This window comes from Trachinotus anak, unplaced genomic scaffold (genome assembly GCF_046630095.1).
Source record: "Trachinotus anak isolate AG129_WGS33_773 ecotype Australia unplaced genomic scaffold, CSIRO_AGI_Tana_v1 ptg000004l, whole genome shotgun sequence".
Classification (NCBI taxonomy): Eukaryota; Metazoa; Chordata; class Actinopteri; order Carangiformes; family Carangidae; genus Trachinotus; species Trachinotus anak.
In genome coordinates, this window is record NW_027273855.1 from 7,531,267 (window position 1) to 7,557,919 (window position 26,653).

A 26,653-nucleotide genomic window follows, 5' to 3' on the forward strand; every position below is an offset into this window, starting at 1 on the left:
TTATTGATTGCCTGACTAATTTAACTTTAGTTTAGACTTTGTTCACATAGTCTGATAAAACAAAACAAAAATGTTCATCATTTTTTGACATTCATTTTATTGATGCAATTTCTTTCAGTATTGCAGTAAAATGATTGCAGAACTGTGCCAATTAAAAAACTTAAAAAAAACAAAAAAAAACAGATGCAAATTTAAACAAAATTCTCTTGCTCACTCACTCACTCACTCACTCACTCACTCACTGACTTATTCAGTATCACTGTGTCTCACACTCATACAGCCTCTTTGTCCTTCATTTGATGCCAGTCCTTGTTAGACAGTGAAACGGCCATTTGGCTGCAGCAGAGTGCAAGAGACGTACAAAAGGGAGAGATGAAAACGTTCACAGCACACATACACAGGGACCGGAGGCATGGAAGAAAGGTGTTGCTCAGCTGTATGCAAGGCACCACAAACCTAAGGAGAGACAGAGAGATTCAAATGACTGCGTCAAACTCTCTATGACAGAAACAGCATACAGAGGAGGGGAGACAGAAAGAGCTCGATCAGATGAGAAAAAAAGATTGAATTTGTAAATTGTTAAGAATGTAAATCATAGTGAAGCCCCTGTCACCTAAGGTCAGGCAGGGAGCAGGAAGTTCTGTAGTACACTGTTCCCTGAAGGTTGAGTTGTGTGTGTGATGGCTTATCGAGCAATGTTTCACCCTTCTTGGTCACAGATCCCTGAACAAGGTAAGCATGGTAGCAACTCTGCTGCAGACATAAACACCAACCAAAAGATAATCTCTCCAATCTTAATGTGGTAGGCAGATTGTTTTACTTTTGCACAGGTTACTTGTTTCAAGTCTTTCTACTCAGATAATTTCTCTCTTGAATATAGTTTCATATTTAGCAAACAGAAATAAGAGTAGTATCAATCTTCTCATGTAACTCTTTGCAAGGAGAGAGAAAAATGCATATCCAAGGACTAACACATCATACCACACGGTTATGCATATTTGAAGGAAAAAACCTGAATTCCCAAACTAGCCTGTATAACTAAATAGACTAAATGAAGACTGTTATTGACTAAAATGCATCCATGATGAAATGTTAGCTGGTAGGTTTATCAACAAACAGACAAACTCTTTATTTACCCGAATACCTTGAATACTTACCTCTCACCTTGTCCACCTGTGGAGTTTAAATGAGCGATTGAACGTACATGATTCTAAAACATTATGTACAAGACAGGTCTGTCATGCTGTTTGCTCAACCCTGCCTCTGTACTGGATCTATTCTCCCCTATAGACAACAACAGGAGGTATTTGATCATCAATCAATGATGTCACAGCAGGTGTTTCCAGGTAGCCTACATACCTGCTGTGACACACTGATTAGGGTCAAGCCAGACAAACAACATCCATGAAAGTGTCCACCTGCATAGAGCTATGCAAACAGCACTTTTCTTCGTACCCATACAGGAATGTAATATATGACATATATGTCCCTATATCAAGAGTGATGTTGCCATGTATGTTAACTATAAGGGGATATGTTATTATCACACATACTGTATACATATATGAAGATATAACATCTATGAAATACCCATAGTAAAATTTGTATGTGAGCATATATTAAAAATATCTATATGGCGAATTTTGATAAGATGTTGCAACCATATATGTTAGTAATATATATTTAATTTTTATGCTCAAGTTTATTAATATTACATACATATGAAATTTTTTTTCTTGTTATTTACTCATCAACTTTAAACATGTCTATCTTCCCATGCTTGGAAAGTGGTCTCAGACTTTTGGACCCTAACACATATAATATTAACGTATATTAACAGGCTTTGGGAGGTATGTATATGTTATGTATGTAATGTAATGTAAACTTATGTCTACAATATAAGAATATACAATTTTATGACATTTTATTGACTGAAAGATTAATCATCATAATATAAAGCAGATTAATAATCGTTATGAACAATCTCTCTAATATAAACTATAAACATATAACTGTCAATGATGGGTTGCATTTGGATATTGTTTAATTTTAAAGGGTCACAAGGGAACTGGTATGTTCAGAGCCTCTGTGGTATCACTGTGCATCTCCTGTGGTAATGTGGTGAACCAGTCTTAGTTACTAATGTTTGATGTTTGCAGCAGCATACCAGACGTGTAGACAAGCGAGAACGGCCAAGAAGATGCCACAGAGGAGAGCGAAAGGCACGGCAAACAGCAGGGTGAGGAGGCGGTACGTCCAGATACGAGCCCTCTCAAAGCCAGTGACACTGTAAAGCCACACACTGTCTATGCTATGAGGTGTAGCAGGTTCTGCCAGCACGTCACTGACTTCCACCTACAGACAGGAAACAAAAGATGGTGTCAAATTAGTTTATTTATGGAGCAAATGAAAAACAAGTTCTGACTGAGCTGTTTACAGCTTCAGGTGAAACACGGATTACTGACTGACTCACTTTGTCAAATTTTAGAGCAGAATCAAAAATGACATCCAGACCTCTTGTATATGATTGAGTGGTATTTGAAGAAAGATGTCCAAGAAAAGCCACCACACCACAGGTGAAATTTGCAGGACTAACGATCATTTAGCCGGAGAACAGTTCGACAGCATCAAAACAGTTTAGACATGGCTGAAGGTCATATCTTTCCTTCAGTGTCATCGGCATTGAAAAGATAAAGGATATTAAATTTTCTAAATTTTACCTGAAATTGATCTTTGTAGCAAATAAGAATTAAGTCACTCCAAGGCCCTGAATACTGAGACGCAGCAGAGGTCCAACTAAATTTAAATTTTCCGAAATTAAAAGCATTATTTGCAGAGACTAAAGACAGCATGAGCTATGCTGGAAGAAGTACGACAAGTACAAAGGTACCAGTACATTAATATAAAATAACTCCTATGAGAAAGAAAGAAACATTTTTTTTTTAACCAGCACTGCCTCTCCTTAATCTTTTACCACTCCCTTAGTGGCTGTCTCCCCTCTCTTTCTTTCTCTGTGTGTGTGCTTCTCTAATCTTTGCTTTTTAAGAAATATTGTTGGATAATTTAACCTGTTTGATCCTCAGACACACAGCAACAAACATCTGAAACATAAGAAGCTCTAAGAACACATTGGTTTTCTCTATTTTTTATTGTATTTTATAAGCTCATATGTTTTTTAAAATTAAATCTCTCTACAGCCATCAGGTAAAAGTAGTGCACTAAAGTAGAAGTAACTCAACATTGCACTTGAGTTCATGTAGTTCTTTACTTAATCTACCACAGGTTTAAAGCCATATGTTTAACTTGGCAGAGCTGGCTCAGTAATTTGGTGCATCCTGAGTTGTGACTGGAATTTCTCCAAAATCCTGTTGTGATGAAAAGAAAAAAAAAAGTTTGTCCAGGACTTTAAACGCAATTCTGAGATTGACCAGTTGTTTTTAATTACAGTTGGCTTCAGGAGGCTGTGATGTACCCATTGATGAGGGAGGTTTTTATCACACACTGATCCCTGATGAAGTAGAAATGGAGGAACAGGTTGAAAGAAAATTAAAAAGAGCACAAATAGAGCAGATGATGAAAACTGATGATGGAGGTGATGAAAAGTCAATGTTCAACATATTTATCACCTTTAGTAAAAGAACAAACTATTTACCTTAGAGACAAAGATTGATTTTGTTGTGAGGAAACTGATTCTCAGACATTCATGCGCCAACAGTATCAGTGCCATGACAGACAATATAAGACCTGTAGGTGCTTGTTGATGCCGTAAGGGTCCCTGTTGACAGGAGGGGGGGGTGTGGGTGTAGCAGGGACTGTGGGAGGGGTTGGAGCTTTTGGTGCTGGTGTCGGGGCTTTGGACGCAAACTCTGGAGGAGGAGGAGGAGTGTTCATCTGCTCTCCTCCTCCGTCATCTTCATCGCTGTCGTCATCAATCTTACACTCCACAAGACAGTCATCGCTCACCATCATCATCCTCACTGCAGGAGGAGGCACATGCTTGTTTTCACATGCACAGAGACAGATGAATATAGACACCCAAATAAATCAGGATACCCGCATTCTGGTCTAGCTTTTCACTTTAACATTTACACTGTAAAAGCAGTACACACACACACACACACACACACACACACACACACACACACACACTGCTGCAGCAGATTGCAGGCCTGTAGAATGTAACAGCAAGCTGAGTACTGGCTCCACCACCTGTTCTTTAGCCCCCAGAAAAGAATCCATACCAAAATCTGTAAATAGCAGCTGGTAATTTTAAAATTACATGTCAAAAATGAAGCACATGCAGTGTAGTCACTCAGTGTCAGGGTTCTAACATTATGTGTTTTTTCTACAGAGAAAATAGCAATGAGTTAGTTTTGCTGAATTGGAGATTTGCTGGATGCAGTCATGAGTTTTTATTGAAATAAAATAACATCTGATTAAAAGTCTCAACATTTTATTAAAAGACTTTTGATCAACTTGCATGTGTCAGATGTACAATATATATGAAACAGGTGCTGCAAGGTGACAAAATGTAGTTTTAACTCCTACTCTTACTGAGAAATCATTTTAGCAAATCAAGCAACAGTAGAAATGATGACTCATGTCTGACTTACCTCACTTTAAGAGCTTTCTTAATCCTATATCAGATGCTTGCAGAGAGTGCTAATCTAAAATGTCAATAAGATCAGTTCAAGCTTAATCACAATGTCCCTCAGAGCTGATTTGGCTTATAAGAATTCACACAGAAGGCAGACGTGCTAATGTGGTACAGTGTCTATACTCGTTGTGTGTGTGTATTGGGTGGCTTTCATGGAGGTTATTTTAGGAGGAGGAGTGGATGGGTCTAAAAGATCTTGTTACAGCACTGGGGTCCTGTCTTAAAACAGAAACTGAGACAATGAAAGACACACACACACACACACACACAAACAAACATACACACACACATTCAGTGAACAAGTCTAAATCCATGATTCTTGAGTGTTGAATTGCATTTGACATAGTGATAAGTCAGAGAGCAGTGGCAGATCTAGATGGTTGAACATGGGCTGGCAACAGGTTACAGCACAATAGACTGGGAGGGGCTATTTTGTCTCTCTGTTTCCATAGTTTCTGTCTCTCTCTGATTCTGTCTCATCATTCTCACTCATCTCTTCATCCCTCACACTTCAACTCCCTCTCCTCTTTCTCTTAGTTCCTCTTCTCTTGCCTGCATACTGTTGTACAATGCAGACTCACTGCATAACAATCAATATGTAATATAATCTCTTGGTTAAAATCTTTTATATAGTTGTAAAATGTCAACACAGTAATATTTATTTCATGGCTAAAATATTTTCAGTCGTCGGAGGCAGGCAGTTTGTGTGCAGACCTGTGTTCAGGTTAAGGCATCAAATATATTTATTTTGTCTTTCTAAAAATAATCAGACTTCTCTCACTGACACTGCAGTTTTAAGGCTATATATAGTTGTCACAAGATCTTAACCATAATGCATTCCTAGACAATCAAGATTAATATTCCCTAGAGGTTCCTTACCTTTTTGGCTCATGATCTTTGAAAACAAAGCTATGTGTATTGACGACCCCTCAGCCTTTGTCACGGGTTACACTGCATATTCTGAGCAGTTCAACCAAATAGTGAACTTGGACTATTTCATTTCAAAGAGGGAAAACTTTCCATTATTTTGTAATAAAGAGGCAAAAAAATAGAGAAAAGTCAGAAAACCTTTAGAGGGTCCTATGCTGGAAATCACTGCAACTGTGAACATGGAGCTTGTTGACATTAACTCATGCCTCAATAAATGGCACAGGCGGCTCCATATCACGTCTAGTGATGACCTTAAGAGCAAATTCACTGGCTCCGCTGCAGCAGGCAAGTAAACTTCATAACTATTCATGACAACTAACACGCTCTGATTAACCCTCATTAACCCTGATAACCCCAACCCTATCCAGTTTAGCAGTAGCAACATTCATGACTGACTTGGTTTGCCTTTATCTTTAAACAAGTTCTGCAGACGGAGCAGCACTTTGCTCATCAAACTGTGCCAGTTTGAAAGTGCTGTTTTTACTATTTATTGTCTATTTCAGTGCTGGACAGCTTAGGTACAGATTGATAACTGAATTTTGCATTATTTTACAATTAGTTTTAGGAGCTGGAAAGCTTTGAAGGCAAGCCACATATTACAGGTGGCAGCTGTCCCCTGATACTCTGTAGATTCACCCCTGAAATACAGTCACTTATGCAGTTTAAATACACTGACAACTTCTTAATCATTCATCACTTTATCATCTTTATTGTATTCATATTGTTTTTACCACATACACAATTGGACACAGTAAATCTAGTGACATCATCAAACAGTGATCCAGAATAACAGGGTGTTTTTGATCATAGAGGCAAAACCAATATTTAAAAAAATGATTCTGCTTCTATGTTTCCAGTATTGAAACACGACAGAGGGGAGATGCCATATGTAAAAACATTTCCAATGCTTTTGGAGTCAAAGGAATTTGTACACCTCATTGCAAAAATCATGAAACACACATTTGAATGGGACCTGTGGATAGTGCTAGATCTATAGTCAGGGGGCAAAAATGTATGGATGAATGAGACGAGAGTTTCGATTGTGGCGCCAAAATGTCGCCGTTGCATTCACAGTTTAACCCAGAGAAAGTAATTTAATCCTCTCTGATACGGGGGCCATTTAGGCTATTGAGGCTAGGGCACAGTTTCCAGTTGAAACCAAAGCCCTGAGTGAAAAAAAAAAAACAACTCTAACTTATTCCTTCAAAGCCAAACCTGAGTTTGCCTTTCTCTAACTCTGCAAAAGCCCTGAGATTTGGCCTGCACATCAGGCCATGTATCACATATGAAGGGGAACGTGTGTTTCATCTGTGTCTGTCTGTGTGTGCTAACACTGCATGCTGCTATTAAATACTGACATCACTGCTTACAGTTTTCCCAGCAAACATCTATGGAGCGTCACAGTGTTCAGTATCAAATATATAAATAAATAAATTATTATTAAATTAATAACCGATTGAATAAGCCATGTAATGTTTATATAGGTATGGCGCAATAACTCAAAATATCTTAAGGAATTCTTGAAACTCAGCTCATTATGAAATGTTCATCCTTCTTCTTCACAATGATGGAAATTCATATTTATTTTCACAATGCCCCTTTTCAAAAGTCAACTTGCATTTAATAAATATAATTTCCCCAGTAACACTTTAATGCCACTCTGTATTTAATGCTGCCACTTTAATGACAGATGTTATTACCTTGCTCTCATCTTTCAGCCAATCACATGCCCCCTGACTGTTCTTAAACTAGCAAGTTCAACAAGTGTTACCAGAGTTAGCCTGTTAGCTCCTGTTAGTTACAACAACAACATAGTGAAAGTAACTCTGATGGACCTACTAGCTTCTGCAGTAAATAAATACAGTACTCAGACTCAAACACTAACAAGTCCTTCTATTTATTTATGTAACACATTACACAGAGCAGAAGCTAAACCTCTTTAAGTTTAAGCCTTAGTATGACGAGGCTGCTCATGCTACCTACCTAGCTGGCTAACTAGCTTGGATTACTCCTCACCATCAAAGTGGAGAATCACTGTTAATGGTAGCAACTAACATTAGCTGGTTAATCCAGAATTACTTGTGCCACATTTTGTTTGAGACAGACTTTCTCTGTGATCGCTCAAGGTAGTAGGAGCTAGATATCATAGCTTCTTTACCTTGATGCTGGATAAAAAGCCAACAAGCTAGCTGAGCTAGTTAGCCTGCTAGGCAGGTATCATGAGCAGCCTTTTAAGCTAAGGTTTAAAAGATAAAGAGATTTAGATTCTGTGTTTGTGTACTGTGTTTATTGTACTGTGTAGGTTTATTTTGAATAAGTCAGTACTGTTGTTCTAGCTAACCAGTGCTAACTAGCTAAATTTGATAGTAGCAATTGTCAAACTTAAGGAGCAAGGGACATGTGAATAGCTCAAAGGTGAGAAGGCGATGACAAAAAAAATAAAAATAAAAAATAAAATTCCAGTATGAAATAAAAACAGACTTTTGAGAAAGGCATTTTGAAATAAAAATATTTATAAATACATAAAAAATGATATCCAATAAAATTGTTATTATGTAAATAAATGATGACATAACATTTAATAATAATAAGTTAAATTTTAAGAAAATTTTCTTTATTCATAATTTAATATTGAACACTTTGGGGTTCCATAAACATGTCTCTGGATCACATTTTTTAAACATAATATGCAGAGTTTAAACCTATCAGGTCTTTTCATGTGAAATAAATGTGAAGAAGAATTAGAATAAGATAAAATGTGAAGGCACTCCTAGACACAGGCCCGAGATCAGCTTTGTTATTTAAAATAAAGCAAACAGTATAGGGAGAGCTGGTCTCAGACCTGCCACTAGGGGGCAGCATAAGTATTTTGTTGTTTTTGATGTAAGCATCATGGCAACCACTTCTAAAAATCAATCTGGTAATATCACTGGTGATGTCTCATCCCTGATTCTCCAAAAAATTGCAAAAGCCTGGAGAAAAAAAAAAACAGACCACAACATAAAAAGACCAAAACCAGTTGGAAAACAGACACACTGGACGTACAGTAACACGGCACCGAGACTAGTGGCACTATGAGATGGCAGAGACGCTAATATTATACAAGTGTCGAAAAAATAAATCAGTATCTTCACCAAATGCATCATTGTCATCAGTGTAATCATCATCATCGTCATTAAACAATAAATCAATGATTCCATTCATCCTCTCCTCTCTCAGTCCACTGGTCTAAAAAGAGCCCGTCCTCTGAGGCCAAATCCTACTTTTTTGGCAGCGGGAGCAGCTTGAGGAAGAGAGGAAGAGGAGGAAGAGGGAGCAGGGGCAGCAGGGGTGGCGAGGGCAGACGGCTGGACAGGAGGCTGGCGTGACAGGAGCTCCTTGAACACTGAGTTCATCTGACGGCTAATCATCTCCTGAGAGAGCAAGAGGAGGAGTAGAAAACGTCAAGGGAGAGACACGTGGAAGATAATGAAAATGTAAAGCCTGACCCTAATGACAACTCCCACTTAACATGGGACCCATCCCAGTGTGAACTCCTCCACTGCACAAGATGCTGCATGTAAGTCTGTGTGACCGATAGGACTGACATCAGGTGACTGTGGCCAGATTACTAATGACATTTCTCATTAATGTTCCTGTATGAGTCACATTTAAAGTGCTCATATATCTGTGGGGAGCATGATGGCCATGAAAGGGTAACCCTGACCAGATGTTAAGGTGTGTTCTGAAATCATTGCATTGATTTAAAGGTATTTAAGTGTTAGACAATTATGTTGGCTCAGTTTTCAGAATATTTTAATGTGCAAAGAGCCAAATTGACTTGCTAAATTAAATGTCTTCAGAATACAGACTATTTATATATATTACAACATATTTCAATGCTTACTACTAAACATACAGGTCAATGAATCAATGCAACATGTGTTTGCAAGCTTCTGTCCTTATATAACCTCATCACCAAGGTGAACAGCATTACAACACATTTGGTGATCACCTCTCAAACTCTGCTTTAAAATTCAAACGTATAGCACCAGTGGAAAATAGTGTTAAAATGTTAAAACATATTGAGTGTCTGTTCCAGTAATTTTTTATGCATTGCAGTGTTCCTGTAGTTTTCTATATTTTTGGTTGATACAGAACAGAAAAAAAATGCAGGGAAATAAAATCACAACCATCATTTTGCTTTGCATGAATGTAGGAAGTCAGAATTTTACAACACATTCAATAAAAAAAGGTGGAGGGTTTTCAAAAGTAATTCTTACTCTGCATCACTTAAAGTTCTGACTTCCCCTTAAATTGCACATTTTTAACATTGCTGCTAATCTTAAGGAAATGACTGTTGCAGATTGTTTGATAAAGATCATTTTATTCTTACATGCAGCACTGATTAAAATTGAAATGCTGTGATGCTCTGATAAACCCCACCGCATGTCATCTAGTCTGATGATTTCATTTTGTGTTCATACAGCATTTTTGTCAAGAGTTTTGCAAACGGAAACTCTTGTGAAAACTGAGCCAAATCTATTGCAAAATGCTGTACTACTGTAGCGCTGCCAGTTGAATGCCTCTGAACCTTTATTCAAGCTAGCTGGGGAAATGTGTTGTTCTAGTTGACACTGGTGCTTATCGTGAAGCTTTTTCCCCCATTCGTCCACAGGCCCATGCTCAAGTGCCAGAGCCAAGCCCAAAGATCTTTACCATGGCACACTGTTCTTAACCTCGCAAAGAGAGAATCGCTCACTGCACCCTACTAACATAATGGCTCATTAACTCTCGTTTTGTGGAGTCAAGAAAGTTCATCTGTTTATCTACAGCATCACATATCAAGTATTTTTAATGATCCTTGTTCTTTAGTTACCAGCATCCAAAATTGCTGTCCAGGAACTCTACAGTCTTGGCAATGCTCTTTCAGCACCCACAACCATGCCTCTTCCAAAGTCTGTTAGATCTCATTTAAAGGACCCATATTGTATAAAGTGAGATTTCCACGTATTTTTTGATTCTAAAGCAGGTCTAAGTGCTACATTAGTACTGTGAAAATATCAAAGCGTTTAGTGCACAGGAAAAATGCTCACCGCCTGTATTCAGATACTGTGCCTTAAAAGCTATATTTTTATTCAGTTACACAGAAAACAGTCAGCCAATCAGAGGAGAGGCTCTGAGCCTCATTAACTTGTTACTAGCGCTCGAGAGAGAAGCCTAAGAGAGGGGATGTAACACTACATTGAGATGGTTTTCAGTACTTAAAACTGCAAATATATCTTCTTATCAATATCACAACTTCAAATAAAGCACAGGAAAAGTGTAAAATATGTCCATTCTTAATTGATTTATTCAAATTCATATGTGCTACTTTGGCAAGTGTTTGAAATGCAGCAACACAAACACACATAGGAGAGAATGGGGATTTCTACAGAGTACACAGTGAGATCTATATATTTCTGGTCACTGAGCGTTGGTATTGCTCAGCTGCTGTCAGGGGAAAACTGAATGGATGAAAACAGGATGCATATATCAGCACATTTAACCAGAACAAACTTCTGAGAAATCTTTGCTAGCTATCTTGCAAGCAGATTAACATGAGCCAGGACTTCAGCGTTAGCTTATCAGACATCCAAGTTAGTTAACAATATTATCTAAACCCCATAACACAGACCTGTTCCAAGAAGACTTCCAGAGAAAAAAGTTTTTTGTTTGTTCAGATCACTCCATGTTGCAGTTTTGATGACATTGTCTTTTACTCAACAAAGTTCTTAAAAAACAAAGTAAACCTGCTTTTCAGAACACTGTCATTATGTAGTACTGAAAAAAATCTAATGAATTTCAAGTGAGTCGGTCTCAGGGCCTCACAGCTGGAGGTCTGCCATAAAGTACTAAATTTTAATGCAGTATACTTTTTTTTGCTTCATTTTGTGACAACTTTTGATTCAAAAGAAATGATTGAATAAGATGAACCACCGACCTTGTCAACTGTTCTTTCCGTCTGGCCAAATGGAGGTCTATCTGTGGGTCTGAGGCTTCCCTGTCTCACAGTGTCCAGAGTGTGTCTTCTCTCCTGAGACCTGAGAGACAGTTAGAGGGCGACGGAGGTGAGACTAGACAGGCTGATATAACCGAAGCATATAGATAGATGCTGATTTTCTGAAAACAAGCCGTAAACACAGCACTGACATGTTATCACCTTATAAAGATACAGCATGGTGAACTTGCTGGCTAAGTAGTTACAGAGCATCAATCCTATTCACTCTCCTTTATGTTCAACTTTTGGCCTACATCTATAACTTTGTGTGTCTACTGTTTGGTGCTGGGCTGGTTGTGAACACTGGGTTTTAACAGCTTCTTCACTGAAAATGACAATGATGAGAGTGGTGAGGGTGAACCAAAACAATGAAGTTACCAAAACAATGAGCTGAAGACACTAAACATCTACATAGAGCTGAGCAGAACTGCAGAGACAGGTGAACCACATAATCATATAATCCATTGTTAGCGTAAAAACACAAATTGTAGCAGCTTTGAAGTAAGTTCATGTTTGGTTTTTTTTCCCTTTATGCCAAATGTTTCTATGTGAATAATATTTACCCCCTAAATCTCAAGAGGATATAAACCTCATATGATATACAGCACATGCATGCACCGTGCATTGTGTCGGAGGTGTGTGTCAGTCTTACACTGGCAGGTGTCGTGTGGCAGGGGACGTCGGAGGCTTTCGACTGGGGCTCCCCTCACCGCCTCTCTGTCTTCCAGGCAACGAAGCACTGTCGCTGTTCACCCGCATCCTGTCAGGACAAACACAGAGACTCTGTACCTTTGTGTTGTGTGCGTTCATGTGTGTGAGTCTGTATGTTTAGCTGTGTATAAGAGTACTGTATGTATCTATTGCTACATGTGTTTGTTGATATGAAAGCATTCATATATTGCAATGTGCAGTGTGTGTGCGTGTGTGCGTGTGTTTGTGTGTGTGTATACCGAGTTGTGTTCTCTGTCTGTGGATCTTCTGTTGTCAGGTTTCCAGTGCTGCCTCCTCCTCCTCCTCCTCCTCCTCCTTCCTCTCTTTTCCCTCGCTCTGACCTGAGGGAAGAGAAGAAGAGAGACAAGATATATTAAGCATATATTTCATTACAGAGAGTACAACCAGTACAACTTTAAACATGGGATAAAGACTGAGTGACAAAATAATTGCAGGAGGGAGAAGAAGAAGGGAGTAAAATAGTGTGACCAGACTTTCCTGAACAAAATGTGGCAGAAATATATAGAGGGAGGACAAAATAATCCAAACTCTACCTTTTTAAAACTACTGACCCTGTGTCACTGCTTAGAGAAATTTATGGACATTTTTGAGGCCATGGCTTGTTGCAGTGGTCTGTTGTACATTACTGTATGGTATTGTTTTGTTATTTTGTCCTTTTTTATACAATTTGTTCTTCATCTGTTCCACAAACGGCCAGAGTTAACTGTGGAAGGGTATAAGGCCATATGAATTAGATATGCAGTTTAAACACCTACACACACAAGAACAGAAAACGAACATTCAAAAACTTTTTAAAACCATGGTACCCGACCACCACACTTGCACGCACACACGCACGCACACGCACGCACACACACACACACACACACACACACACACACTTTTTGGGTTGGATTTGGTTCTCATACTACTAAGAGTTCAGATACAGCATTTCTTTTAAGTCTGTTTTTCTAATGCTTGCTCCAGTAGCTGCTATTTCTGCCATGAACTTAGACACAAACTGGCACGTTAGCAGTTGTGGCAGAAATCCTACCAGCTGCAAAACTGCAGTTTCACAGGTGATCTAAATGTGACTGACATGTATTGCTTATTTTCAAACATGTTGAAAAAAAGGAATAATGAATGTCAGTTTGAAGGAACAGTTAAACTTCTTCACTTTCTTGTTGAGAGTTAGAGGAGAAGATTGATGCTACTCCAAAGTGTGTAAGATAAATATGAAACTACAGTCAACGGAAGGGTTAACTTAGCTTACCATAGCAATAAAGGCTGGAAGCAGAGGGGCGCAAAGGTCCAAAGATATATATAAAAAAAATTTCATACCAGCACAGATTAAACTCATTAATCAAAACATTATATCATGTTTGTTTTATCAGCAAACATGAAGTGTAAAAACTGTAATGTGTAGTTTTATGTTATGTTATGGAGCAAACTATGTCCTGGCCTGTAGCAGTGACTCCCAGAAGTCACCCCACACGATAAGTCCTGGGTAAACCCATAAATTGTCATTTCTACCCCTCAGTTTCTGGATGTGTTAGTTAGTGAGCTTTACAGGTGCTGGTGGGTGGATTATGCTTCTGTAAGCCAGGCTATCTGTTCTGCCCGCTTCCAGTGCTCATGCGAAAATAAGATAACCGTTTCCTGGCTGTCCTGTCACATTTAATGGCAGACAGACATGAGAGAGGTATCAATATCCTCACATAATTAAAGGGAAGTAACGTATTTATGTCTTATGTTATTGTTTGCATGTGTAGGTAAATCATTTAAATTATTTGTCGTTTTAGTCTTTGGTTCATACAAATAAATCTCGCCAATCCTTACTCCTTACAACACACCTAGGGTGATGTGGTGTTCACTTTGGGGGAAAAAAAGATCCTTGGTAGCAAATACAAGCAATTTGGCAATCAAATAAGAATTGGAAGCAAACACAACAAGCTCTTGCATCTAAGACCCAAATTTAATGTGTCAAACTGGGAAAGAGGCTCCAAGATCCATTCAAAGCACAGTAAAATCATCAGTGAAGATCATCTTAGCCATGGTTCACTCACCCTTCCAGCACACTGATGTACTTGTGAGGGATGAGGCCTTTAACCCCTCCCACTTCGCCCCTCCACCAATCACAGGAGGCCTTGCTGTGAAGGACGAGAAGCTCTCCCTGCTTGAATGACAGTTCTGCTGGAGATCTCGCCACGTAGTCGAACATAGCCACTGCTTCCCACTCTGCACACGCACAGCATGATTATCAACTCATCAAAATGTATCTTTCTAAATTAATCGTATTCATATGATTCATGTGTGCATATGAACTTTGATTTAAAAGGTTATTCAGAATCTGTGGGGTATCCAGAATGGGGATCGGTTAGTGGTACTTTTATGTTAATGGTGGGTGATGGTGTTTGGTGTGTATGTGTGTATGTGTCTGTCTTAGGCTACCTTTGGGGACAAATTTCAGATTAAAGTTAATTGGGGACAAAATCCATGTCCCCAACTGGTAAAAAGCGGATTCTGGGTCAGTGGTTCAGATGCGGGTTAGGTTAGGTTTAGGTCTAAGTACGTAGTGGTTATGGTAAAGTTGGGGTAATTCTCCAGGAAATGAATGCTAGTCAAGTCTATTTAATGGCCCCACAAGTGACCTGTGAAAAAAAAAATGTGTGTGTGTGTATGTCTGTACATGTCTTTCGATTCTTGTTCAAAGGGCTTGGTTTAAGGGTTAGAATTAGGTATTATGTCAACTAGTGTCCTCATGGTGAACTTAAGACAAGAGTGTGTGTCTGTGTGTGTGTGTGTGTGTACAGTATGTACTCACCGTCCTCACTGGGCAGATGCTCCGTCTCTCCGTCTCCTTCCTCTGTGATTGGTTCACTGCAGATAAGCAGAAAAACGAGTCACTCATGCACAGTTCCTCACACACCAACTGTCATACCAGTCTTTCTTTCTATAGAACAATTCCTCACTTCACTTATGTGGTTTCACACAAGACGAGAGTAATACCGCTGTGGGATTTTCCAAATGACCCTAAAATCTGCAGAAAACAAGAAGCCAAATCGCTGATAATGCACTGTCGCGTGTCAAAACGTGTATTTAATAAATGTTCATGAGGAGAATACACAGTTTTATTGAGTTCCCCAAAAGCTGATTTTGGTGGTGTTTGAGGTTTCCATGGACACTGTCGATAGCATGAAGGCTTGTGCTCAATTTCAGTGTGCAATCAGCTTAATAGTATTAAGCAGTTTTTACACAAAGCATTGCAAGCTGCACAGAAATGCCTTTGGTGTGGCATGAAATTCGGTTTCAAGAGGATGAGCCATAAAAAGGAGGGTTGAGAGAAAGCTGCTCTACATACTGGGAACTGAGTGAGAATTAAAAACTAATATGTAAGCCAGGCTGTAGATCAGTCATTCATTTACTATAAATTGTCCAAGGACAGAAATAAGGTGACATGGTTTTTCAGAGAACAGATATTATGTTTAAACATAAATAATGGAAGCCAGCTCGATCAGATATTCGAGTAAGATTAATTCAACCATTAATTCTGACCAAATACATCAAGACCATTTTTATACCAACCTCACAAAATGACAAATTGTGGTAAAAGGCTATCAGACACGTAAGAAAAAACTTTTTATTTTCCTTTTCTCCAGTCAGTTGGTAAAACAACAAGATGGTCTCAAATTTTTTTCCTTGCCACTAGGGCTGAACAATTAATTGAAATATTATCAAAATTGCAATATGACCAAGTACAGTTTCCAAATTGCAGAAGCTGCAATATTTTTGATATGGGTAAAGTGTATCACAACATACCATTAAGCAATGTAGTTACAGAGATGCCCCAGCCTACAAATCATATTCTCCAGATGTAAGAGACCCCAGACCCCAGAAAAAAAAAATCACGAATCACAATCAACACAAGAAAAAACACCACTTATTCCGGCTTGGGAGTGTTAAAGGATTATTCCAAGGTGGTTAGCCCTAATGCTAACTAAATTAGCTTCTTTTTGTTGTGTTATGTTTCTGTACCAGTTCATTACCAAGTGAAACCAGATACAAACAAACTAGCTTCTATAAAATTAGCTGAATCAATTGCAAATGGACCACCACAGGGTACTAAAGTATAATCTGTGACTCAGGTTTGCAACAATTAAATATTGATGTTAACAGCATTTCATCACAACTAATGCAACATTTATATCAAAGACGATTTGTTTCTCACCAGTACTCCTGCTCCAGAGTCATATGCTTCTCATAGACGGGGCCTGGCAGTTCTGATTGGCCGGGGTAGATGATGTCATGTTGGAGGATCATGGTTTTGACAAGGTCATTAACCTGTGGCTGCCTAGCAACAGCATCATCAGAATCCAACCCCCTCAGCAGGCTTGGGCCAAAGCAAACGGCCAGGTTGTACGGCTGCATCATGTTCTCGTCGCTGTACTGCGACACACTGCGAAAACACACAATTTACTCGTTATTTTTGGCATGGGTGTAAAGTTTTATGACTGTAGCAGATATTACAAGTAGAGGAGTATCCCACACAGGATTATGTTGTAACTTACTGATTGAGGAAAGCGAAAAGGTAACGCATCACAATGATGAGAGGCCGTGGGAAGGTGGAGACAATCGCTTTAATCTGGGCAGCTTTCTCTGTCTCTCCCTCAATTTCTGATCATGGTAGAAAGGAAAGAGAAAAAGAGCAATACTTGAGGATATGTTGTGACAAGTACTTGAACTTCAGAGATGAGGGCTGGGCTGGGCTGGGTTGATTTGGAAAGCCACTGACAGTTAATCTCAAAATTTATGGGGAGTAAACAACCTGAAGGCAGGTTCACAACTTTGGATAACTTTTTAATTATAATTATTGTGCAAATTGTGACTCAGAGTTTGTGTACTGGAAAACAGATACAGGTACACGCCTACGGGAATAACAGTAATGATAAAAGGAGACAGTGAAAGAGATAAGAACAGAGAGCAAACAAGACAGTGAGATGCACCAGGGAAGAGAGCAGAAGTTGCACCACCTTGCATCAACAATACATGTAGCCTATTTGTAAGGGGGGATTGCGCGAGCCAGTGTGTAACTGCACAAAGCCACATCAAAATGTGCCCATTTATTCATATGCAAAAGAATTTACCCACATCCTATTGTACGTGAGGGCGGGATTTATCTTAGCAGAGGTTCAGTAAGAACCTAGAAACCAGATTATATATAAACAACTGAAAAAGTAAGTGAGAGCAGACATGAAAACCCAAGTGAAACCAATGCATGATCTGAAGACTGAAACACAGATATAGAGGTTACATAAGGGGGTGTTCTTACGGACACACTCCAGCAGCTGAGAGTAGCTGTCATAAGGGAAGAGAGGAGGCTCAAGGCCTCTGAAGTAAAGCTTCAGCACGCCGGCCACAGAGTCCAAGTCACACTCACTGTCTGACAGAGGATCCTCTCCTACAGGGAGTTAGAACAGATATGTGGTAAATATACCAGTGTACAAACATCGCTTATGTCCTCTTTTTCATGCAAAAACCAGACATATGGTTACATGCACTTTTTGACAATAAGACCAGGACACTGCTGTTAAGGTGTAAAATGTGAATGGCTTAGCTGATTATAAGAAAGATCATTTGGATAATTAATATAGCCCTAGACATCTTAGCCATTATCATCTTACATTACTTATTCCTTTTCTTTAAACTACCTATAACCAATATTACTATAATGGATCAGATGACTGCCTGCATATGAAAGGGTTTGCTCATAGTGACAAACCCACGGAATTATCACCTGACCCCACTGTGCTGCTATTGTTTTGGTTGTACAACCCGCAGTCGTGTTTCAAAACAGAAGAACACTTCGCTCATCTATTTAGAGAGGCAGGTGTGTAGGAGCAGGATGAATAGATCCGAAGTAGCAATTAAAAAAATCCCGCACACTGTCTGACTTGCAATAAACAATTTATTCGCAACGTTTCAGTGCTAGACCTTCATCAGGCAAAAATCCTGCAACATTACCGTTTTGGTCTACTTTCACTGCTTGTTCTTGGCTGCAGCAAACCAATGACTGCAGGTACAAAGTCATGAATAATGTATTACCCACTGTGATAAGTAATTAGTTACACTATTTGTGATGTTAGTTTTGTGTTTCATTGGGTCAACAAGTGTAAACCTCAGGCCACAAAACTAAAAGAAGAAATCAACAACAATTATTGGCCATGGATCTTCCTTTTTAGTTTTATTTTAAAATGACCAACATTTTCTCACAAACCTGGGACTGTAAATTTGCTTGTGCTTTCATCTGCCAAGTTAAGAGTCTTACTCAGGTTTATCCTACCCACCTTTGTGCATTTGCCCTGACCACTGAGTAGATAGTAGTGAGGATTCTTACAATTATAAAACCTGCAGGATATTTATTCTTTGCTTGTGAGGTTTTTCTAGCTTCTTCTGGTGAGCTCTCTCTTATATTCATGAAAATTCAAACATGGTTTGGAGGTCATCTTTTGACTGCCATGAAGCCACTAAAGTGGTTCAAGTGGCTTAAATATGTAACAAATGGAAATGTGTTTATTAACATAATAGAAAAACTATTTTTTATGTTCCCGTTCTCCATCAGAGGAAGAGCGATGCAGTTTCAGCAGCTATACTTCACTGTAGGAAAAACATTATTATAAGATCAGGTCATCGCTTACCTCTCTCAAATGCATCTCTAATGAGGTTAACCTCCCGCTGTGACCCTGGAACTCTGAATATTCCTTCATGGTGGAGGCCTGACACACATACACACATTCATATTACATTAAATGTTCATGGATGCCTCATACATACACTCAAATGAGTACTCTCCGTCACTTATTCTCAGTGTCCAAAGCTCTCTCAGCATGGCTTAGTGCTACATCATAAAAAGTGACTCACCGTGGAGGTTTATGAAACGGATGCAGCTTTCAACCACCACAGGAATCTGCTGCCCAGAGCTCTGGGAAAAAAAAGACGATTAGAGAAGAGGGGAGAAGTGAGTGTTAGAAACAGAAAGGAGAGTGGTAATGGTGATAGAGATGCAAACACAGACAAGGTTGATATAGAGAATAACCACCATGACAGGGAGGAAGAATGTGTAATGGAAGATAGTATGTGAGGAAAAGAGCAAATAAATAGAAAGAGGAGATTAACAGGGTTAGTAGAGCAGGGAAATACCACTGAGTTTGATGAAATTCTTTTTTTTTTTTTTTGGTTGATGCAAGATGCAGGTAAAATGCCAAGTGTCACTGTATTTCCACGTCTTTAAGAAATGTGAAATTATTAGTTAATTATGCACTTGTGAAATAAAATCTCTCATTCTGGGGGGGGGGTAATGAATCATGTATTTATTTATTTGGCCTCAAATTTAAATATAGGGAGTCTAAAAATTTTGCTCAACTACCGCTGGGACTGCTGCCCATCGAAGATTAAAATAGTATTTCACCACTACCAGACAGCTCAGCAGCACAGAGTTACGTAACGAAGACTGGATCACAGACAGCAGCTGTAAAACTGCAGAGATTTCTCAAAATATTGACCTAATACTGATGCTGCTAAAGCTCAAAATTTCCTCAAAGTGTCCTCAGTGGAAGCTACAGCCCTGGTCACTTTGGGAAAAAGCCCAATGGCCGCCTGCTGTACGTAAGCAGTCACAGATGAGCTTCAGTACCTGTGTCCGAGACATTCTCCTTCTTCTTCTGCACCAAGCACAGCAGAGTGGAGACAGAGAAAAAGCAGAGATTAGAAAAGGGAGAGTAAGAAATATGGGGAATAAAGATTTGGAAGCAGTGGGAAGAGGCCGCACATAAGCACGCACAATCACACACACACACACACACACACACAAACACTCAATAGAGGAGTCGAGAGAGGAGGCAGCAAAGAGGCCAGTGCGTTTTAATCCCTTTCACAAGAGAGGGGGAGATAAAAGGAGGGAATGGACCGAAAGGAGAGAAAGCCAGCAGTAAGCTATAAGCATGACCATACACATGAAGGCAGCAGTAAGTACACTAGGAAGATGGAGGGTTAGTGTGTGCAATTGCGGCAAGACCCTCCCCCCCCCGACCCTATTCTTCTGCATCAGTGTGACAGGATACTGTAAATAATTTCCTTTTGGGGGTTGAACAGCAGCACAGTGCAGCAAGCAAATCAAAAGGAGGTTAACACAAGGGTCTGTTTAATTTGCACGTGTGTGTGTGTATGAGTGTTACCTGTATGTAGGAGAGTATGTCTGTGGTGAAGAGTGTGTGGCAGAATTGGGAAACAGGCCTGGACTTCCGAACACGCACTGACCGAGCACATTGCATTCTGGGAAATATAATAAATAAAATGCATGATGCCATTTTACATGTGGGTATTAATACTCAAGATCTAATGACGTTGACTCATTGCTATGATCAGTCACATTTAAAGTATTTTGACCCTCCAAAAAAAAAAAAAAAAAAAAATCAACATTTTGGTTTAGGTTTGGTCAGTCTCTTTCCTCTTCTTGTCCTCTCTGCTCTCTCCATGTCTCTGTGCCTCTCTCAGTCACTCTCTCTTTATTCTCAGCTGTGTAAATACATTGTTTACCTGGAAGGGTCACTGTCGACGGCCTCAGCTAGAAGAAAGAGACAAAAAAACAAGTGAGAGAGTACACAAGGTCTGTTCTCGGGGCCTGGCGCAAAGAATGTGCAGCAGTATCAAGGGGGAACAGATTTTGCAGATCAAACTCTGTGCACAAGTCTTGGGGGCGTGCTACTGCATACTGTATGTGACAAAAGGCCTTTTGTGACTCCAGAGGGAGCTGAGTGAAGAGTGATAAATGCCCTCAAGTTACTCTGTAGCCCGCTTCTCTTCTCTGCTTGAGGTTAGTGGCTTGAAGCTGGGTTGAGGCAGGGTTTGACAAGGAAGAAAAATTTGACAAAATAAAAAAAGACGATATCCCTGGTTCAGCACTTTTAACTTTGGAAATTGAGTAGTCACCAGAGTTACCAGAGGGGATCATTTCAAAGATTCAACCAGTGGCGACACTGGAAGAAATGGCCCTATTCATCATCAAATAATGTGGTGTAAGAGTACCTTTCTGTATGGCATCTTGTAGAAGGTCATGTTTGGCTTGAAGTTTGGAGGTCAGAGAACTGCTGATGAGGAACTCCTTCACTTTCTAAGATAAAAAGCATACAATATAAAGTTAATCAGTAACAACTGAATCCTTGTGAGAGTGGAAAAGCTCCTGAAACATCATTATTAAACCACTCAAATTCTCCTCAGGAAAACCCCAGAACAAGGACAATTCCACACTACTGTTTAAAGCACAGTTAATCAATTCAAGAAAATGTAGTTCTATAAACTAAGTCATGCATATCATTTCAGTGATGGACAACACCGATTGGCCAATAAACTGTTTTGATATACAGCCATCAAAAGTATTGATTAGACCTCGGCGTTAACTCACTGTAAAATAGTAGGTCTCTGTCTCCTGCTGATTGGCTCGACGCTTGGCAAGGGTAAGTTTAGGGGCACTACTTCCCCCAGGGGGCTCGTGTGATAGGCTGCTGGGCACATCAGGGGAGGGGTTGCAGTCACTGTCACACATACTGTCCAGCAGGGCTGTGAGTGTGGCTTTAAGAGTTTTACTGATCTGAGGAAGGGAAACAAATATTGATTTGTTTTAATTCAGTTATTTAATTTCTTTCTTCGACATTTTGGTAAGAAATGTTTTCTCTAATGTTAATATTGTAAGAACATTGTTACTGAGTAACGGATGGACAGATGAGGACAGACAGATCATTATGAAACAGTTAGAGGTAATAATTAGCTGACCTCCTCCGTTTCCAAGGTAACAGCAGCGAGTCGAGACTGGAGCTGCTGGAACCTGGTCTCCAGCTCATACCTCACCTGGCTCTCCGCACTCACCTCACACACCTGAAATACAAACAGTGTATGATGTAACACTATGAGGGAGCTTTACGTTTTAACCAGCGGGGGATGTTGTTTGAAGAGAGAACAGCGGTTTTATTTGACGGGTGGGGCAGATGGTGATGCTTTCAGTGGTTGGAGGGCACAGGGAGAATACTTTTTTCCATCATTCTTCATTTACGTTGACTTTAAAAACACAAATGAACCAAAGAATAATTAACATGCACTATATGATAAACATAAAAGGAGCAAAAGGAGCCTGTCACTATCAGAAACCTATAGCTGACATTGTAAATTTAGCAGGAGGTCATAGTTGCAGAGTAGAGTGCACCCACTGATCCCGCTGATCCGAAGTCAACCACAGTCGACAGGGTCTGCGTGTAATTTATGGCTCATGTACAAGTGTAAGGTTTGCAAACACAGTGTTTAATCCATTCTTTACACTTTTGCCCTTTTTTTGGTTTTGGACAGATGATTAAAAAAAAGACACCAAACATGGCCACAACACAGCCATCATGGTCACCAGCTAGTGAAAGGATCAATTATGCAGTAGGTACATAATAAACCAATGTTGTGTCCTTGACAAGACAATGGGTACACCTGTGCGAGAGGTACAGTGACTTCACCTGGTCTCCCTCATGTGGGTGGTAGTTGAATCTGAATGGAAGGCAGAAGGCGGAATCGTGTTGCTGTAGTAATGCATCTCTGTCTCCGCCCTGGTCCAGAGATGTCACGGCTGCCTCCAGCTGCTTAAGCCCTGTCTCCTCCGTCTTCTGGATGCGCAATCTACTGGCCAGGTAGCACCTCATCACCCTCTCCACGGACAGATGGAAACCAAGGTCGCAGCACTACCAGGAGGGAAGGAGGGAGAGAAAAGAGGACAAGAAGGGTGGAAGGGTGAAACGGGGATGGAAGGGAGGACAGAGAGAAAGACAGCAAGGGATGAGGTGTGCAGGCAGTGAATGGAGCAGGAAAGGAAAAAAGGGAGAGCGAAGAAAGAATTTCAAAAGTAATGTGGTGGTTGTGATGTGGGGACAAAAAGAAGTTACCCTTCTCTTCATAAAATAACAGCAAAGAGTGGCACAAAAAGGTATCTTAAAACCACTGAACACTCACTTTCATAAACACACAAACCCAAGTCAAATTGAATGTTTCTTACGTCGATGAGCGTGCTCACGTCCTGCAGGTAGTATTTGTTCATGGCTGCATTAGCTGCTGCTAGATTCAGCAGGTAATCATTACGAGCCTTGGTGCACTTCAGCTGCGTCTCCTGCACTCTACCGTGCCTCTACGCATACGCACAAACAAACACACACAAACACAAAAAACAAAGATAACAATACAATAATGAGAAAAAATGTTCTCATGTTGAATGAGAACATTTTGATATCATATAGAATCTCATACAAAAACACATGTATAAAGGAGATATGCTTTTATAAAACTGTGAATTTTATACACCTAAACACTTAGATGAAACAACAAGAACAGGAAATAGGCAGTTGTTCTGTGGAAAAGCTTCAAAGCTTCCTGTCACCTGTTCTCTCTTTCTCTCTCTCTCTCTCTCTTTCTCACACACACAAACACACACACACACACACACACACACACACACAGATATACCTTCTCCATTAATCTCTCCATCTTCTTGACAGAGCTCCGCCTCTGTCCTCCTGATTGGCCAGGGCCGAGCTCAGCCGACTTGCCGGTGTGTCTCTCCTCCAGCCTCTCAGCTTCCTTCAGCTTCCCCTCAGCTATCAGACAGTCTGTGTGGTACTGGTTGTATGTCTTCAGAGCCTTCATCAGCACACAACACAAACTCCACATTAGCACTGTCAGCGCCATATCACAATAATATTTTGCATTGATGCATGCAGGACAGTAAAATGAAGTCCTCACCGTCTGGAGTTCAGTGGTGACCTTCAGCAGCTCATCCTGCATTTGGATTCCAACTTCTTTGCTCTGCAATTTACAAGTAAAATGTTAGCCAAAAGCACTCTACACTTTTTGTTATTTTAAAGCAACAGTTTGACACTTTTGTAAATACACAGATTTGCTTTCTCGCTGAAAACACAACATGATGTTTTTACACTTACGTTTTTGTAGAGATTAAAGAAACAAGATTTCATGCACCAAGAGGACTTTCAAGGTGATGGTAGGCACATTTGTTTTTCTTTGCTTTTGGACAGAGACAGGCTAGCTGTCCAGCTTTTAGCTCAGCTAAGCTAACTGCCTGCTGGGACTAGTTTAACATTTAGTCTTCTCACCTAAAGCTACGCCAGAAAAAAATAAGCATATTTCTCGATATGTAAAATATTATTTGATTAAAAACTAATTTAACAAACTAAATATATAACAATAATAATGCATTGCTTTGCAATTGTGTTGCTAAGATACTTTTCAAGAATGATTTCCTGGTGGAAAAATAATATTTCATCCTCCATTTTTATTCTAATTTAGCCTGTATTGCTTGTGTTGCTATTTCATACAATTCCACAGTACTGCTTTAGCGATAACACAGTCAGTATAGTGCCAACAGTGATTTTAGAGAAGCTAAAAGGGTATTGCTCCACTTGGCGTCGGGCCTAACAACAACCTCTTAGCTCTGAAAACTGTGGAGACTTAATTAAAATTCTGCTCACTTTTCATCTCCGAGAAGGTACAGAGAGTGTGTGTGACAACCAGCAATTTAAGCAAGATGAGTCTGTGTACTTTATAAAATGAATGAGGCTGCAGATGCCACTGCAGTACAGAAAGAGATAACAGGACAAATACATTACAGGGGATTTAACTGAAGAGTTTCATTGTGTTCGGCACATGTCAACTTAAAGAGCTTATTTGGTGAACTTGTTCATCTTTCAAGACTGGCAACTAACAACTGCAGTTATTTGACGGTTTTGCTGTATTAAAAAATGAAACTGGCAACACAAAAAAAAACCATCTTTATGAATTTATGCATTAATGAATTCATAAAGGCTTATTTTTCTTACAGGAGACAGAGCTGACAGAGTGGAGGGATTTCAGTCTATTAGCATAACTTAATATAAGTGTAACTCCTGAAATTAAGTGAAATCATTTATACTTGATTTAAACATCAGACTTGAATATGACAGTAAAAGGCTTATTAAAGAAAAAAAATTCATTTGAATTTTTAGTATTTTTTTTAACTGAGATATCTATAACTCAGTAAACCTGCCCTAATACACACAACTACATACAATACACAGTGCATTCAGAAAGTGTTCAGACCCCTTCAATTTTTCCCATTTTGTTATGTTGCAGCCCGATGTTAAATAAATTCCCTCATGAATCTACGCTCAATACCTCATAATGACAAAGTGAAAACAGAATTTAAAAATTTTTTGTAAATTTATTTAAAAGGAAAAACTCAAATATATAAAATTGACATAAGTATTCAGACTGTTTGCTGTAACACTTGAAATCTAGCTCAGGTGATGATCGATGCAAAGTTCTGTTTTCACTTTGTCATGGGGTATTGAGTGTATGAATATCGACGATGGGAAAAATGTTTTCTATTTTAGCGTAAGGCTGCAACATAACAAAATGTGGAGTGAAGGGGTCTAAGCATTTTCTGAATGCACTGTAAAAATTAAGTTACAGTGGACAGTTTTTCTGAGTCAGACAATATGCTGCTTCAAACAAGAACAGTTCTGTCAAGTCTGCTCATCTCTGCACTGAGTAGTATAATGTTACAGTAGCTGAGATGAATGATGGGAGGATGACCCCCTAGGACAGGAATGACGGCCTGCAAAATAAGAATGTAAGTCTTGTGGGCGAACCTCGCAGTGCATGCAAGTGTCTTTACACAAACCATCCTCCACTCACCCGCTTGTGCAGACGGTGTGTATCCTCTGTACTGTGCACCAGTCTCTGTGTGAGCGTGTTGCAGCAGGTGTCACCCAGTGCTGCATGTTCCCGGCTCTCCAGACGAGTCTGAGTCAGCAAAACAGACCAGACCTGACACACAGACTGACCCCACTGCTCCTTCCTGGAGAGAAAACCACACATATCCTCATAAACTAAAACACTTTGGAATCGCCTGAGAAGGAGGGAAGACACAAATGTCCACTCACATACTGTACACACACTTACTTCTTAGTCTTGTGGGTGAACCTCTCAGTGAGTTTATCGAGGGCACGCGCATATTCAGCCTCGATATCACCTCGACGCCGGAGGAACTCAGACAGGTCTGAGAGTTGCTGCTGTTTTACTTCCACCTGAGAATCTAAAATCTTGATCTGGTCTGTCAGCTGGGCCCGCAGGTCTGACACACACACAGGGTGACAGAGATGGACAGAGAGACAGACAGAGAGGAAATAGAAGACAGTCACTTAAGTAAATGCATGCTGATAAGCCTGGACACACACTGGCATGCAAACACAGAGAGTGACATG

General features: G+C 39.7%; 2 protein-coding genes across 3 annotated transcripts in view; both read right to left on the reverse strand.

Moving 5' to 3' along the window:
- Positions 1–140: 140 nt before the first annotated feature.
- Positions 141–4,754, reverse strand: cav4b (caveolin 4b). The gene is made up of 4 exons (XM_071475549.1): positions 4,614–4,754; positions 3,745–3,977; positions 2,168–2,355; positions 141–456 (listed from the first exon to the last, which is right to left on the reverse strand). The coding sequence occupies exons 2-4, from the start codon at positions 3,970–3,972 to the stop codon at positions 273–275; spliced, it is 600 nt and encodes a 199-aa protein (XP_071331650.1). The 5' UTR covers positions 3,973–3,977; positions 4,614–4,754; the 3' UTR covers positions 141–272.
- A 1,526-nt stretch (positions 4,755–6,280) lies between these two features.
- The window catches only part of arhgap4b (Rho GTPase activating protein 4b), a 31,408-nt gene continuing 11,035 nt past the window's right edge, over positions 6,281–26,653 (reverse strand). Inside the window, exons 3-24 of one of the 2 annotated variants that reach the window (XM_071475553.1) lie at positions 26,352–26,523; positions 26,085–26,247; positions 24,138–24,200; positions 23,862–24,035; positions 23,398–23,526; positions 22,865–23,086; positions 22,143–22,244; positions 21,775–21,960; positions 21,399–21,483; positions 20,910–20,937; positions 20,008–20,035; positions 19,236–19,296; positions 19,013–19,090; positions 17,647–17,775; positions 16,886–16,991; positions 16,546–16,773; positions 15,142–15,197; positions 14,384–14,555; positions 12,557–12,658; positions 12,259–12,366; positions 11,550–11,649; positions 6,281–9,000 (exon numbers count right to left, since the gene is read on the reverse strand). In XM_071475553.1, the coding sequence (XP_071331654.1) occupies positions 8,803–9,000; positions 11,550–11,649; positions 12,259–12,366; positions 12,557–12,658; positions 14,384–14,555; positions 15,142–15,197; positions 16,546–16,773; positions 16,886–16,991; positions 17,647–17,775; positions 19,013–19,090; positions 19,236–19,296; positions 20,008–20,035; positions 20,910–20,937; positions 21,399–21,483; positions 21,775–21,960; positions 22,143–22,244; positions 22,865–23,086; positions 23,398–23,526; positions 23,862–24,035; positions 24,138–24,200; positions 26,085–26,247; positions 26,352–26,523 (2,690 nt within the window). In that variant the 3' untranslated portion in view covers positions 6,281–8,802. Of the gene's footprint in view, positions 9,001–11,549; positions 11,650–12,258; positions 12,367–12,556; positions 12,659–14,383; positions 14,556–15,141; positions 15,198–16,545; positions 16,774–16,885; positions 16,992–17,646; positions 17,776–19,012; positions 19,091–19,235; positions 19,297–20,007; positions 20,036–20,548; positions 20,646–20,909; positions 20,938–21,398; positions 21,484–21,774; positions 21,961–22,142; positions 22,245–22,864; positions 23,087–23,397; positions 23,527–23,861; positions 24,036–24,137; positions 24,201–26,084; positions 26,248–26,351; positions 26,524–26,653 lie in introns of both variants that reach the window. The other variant, XM_071475552.1, reaches the window with a different exon arrangement.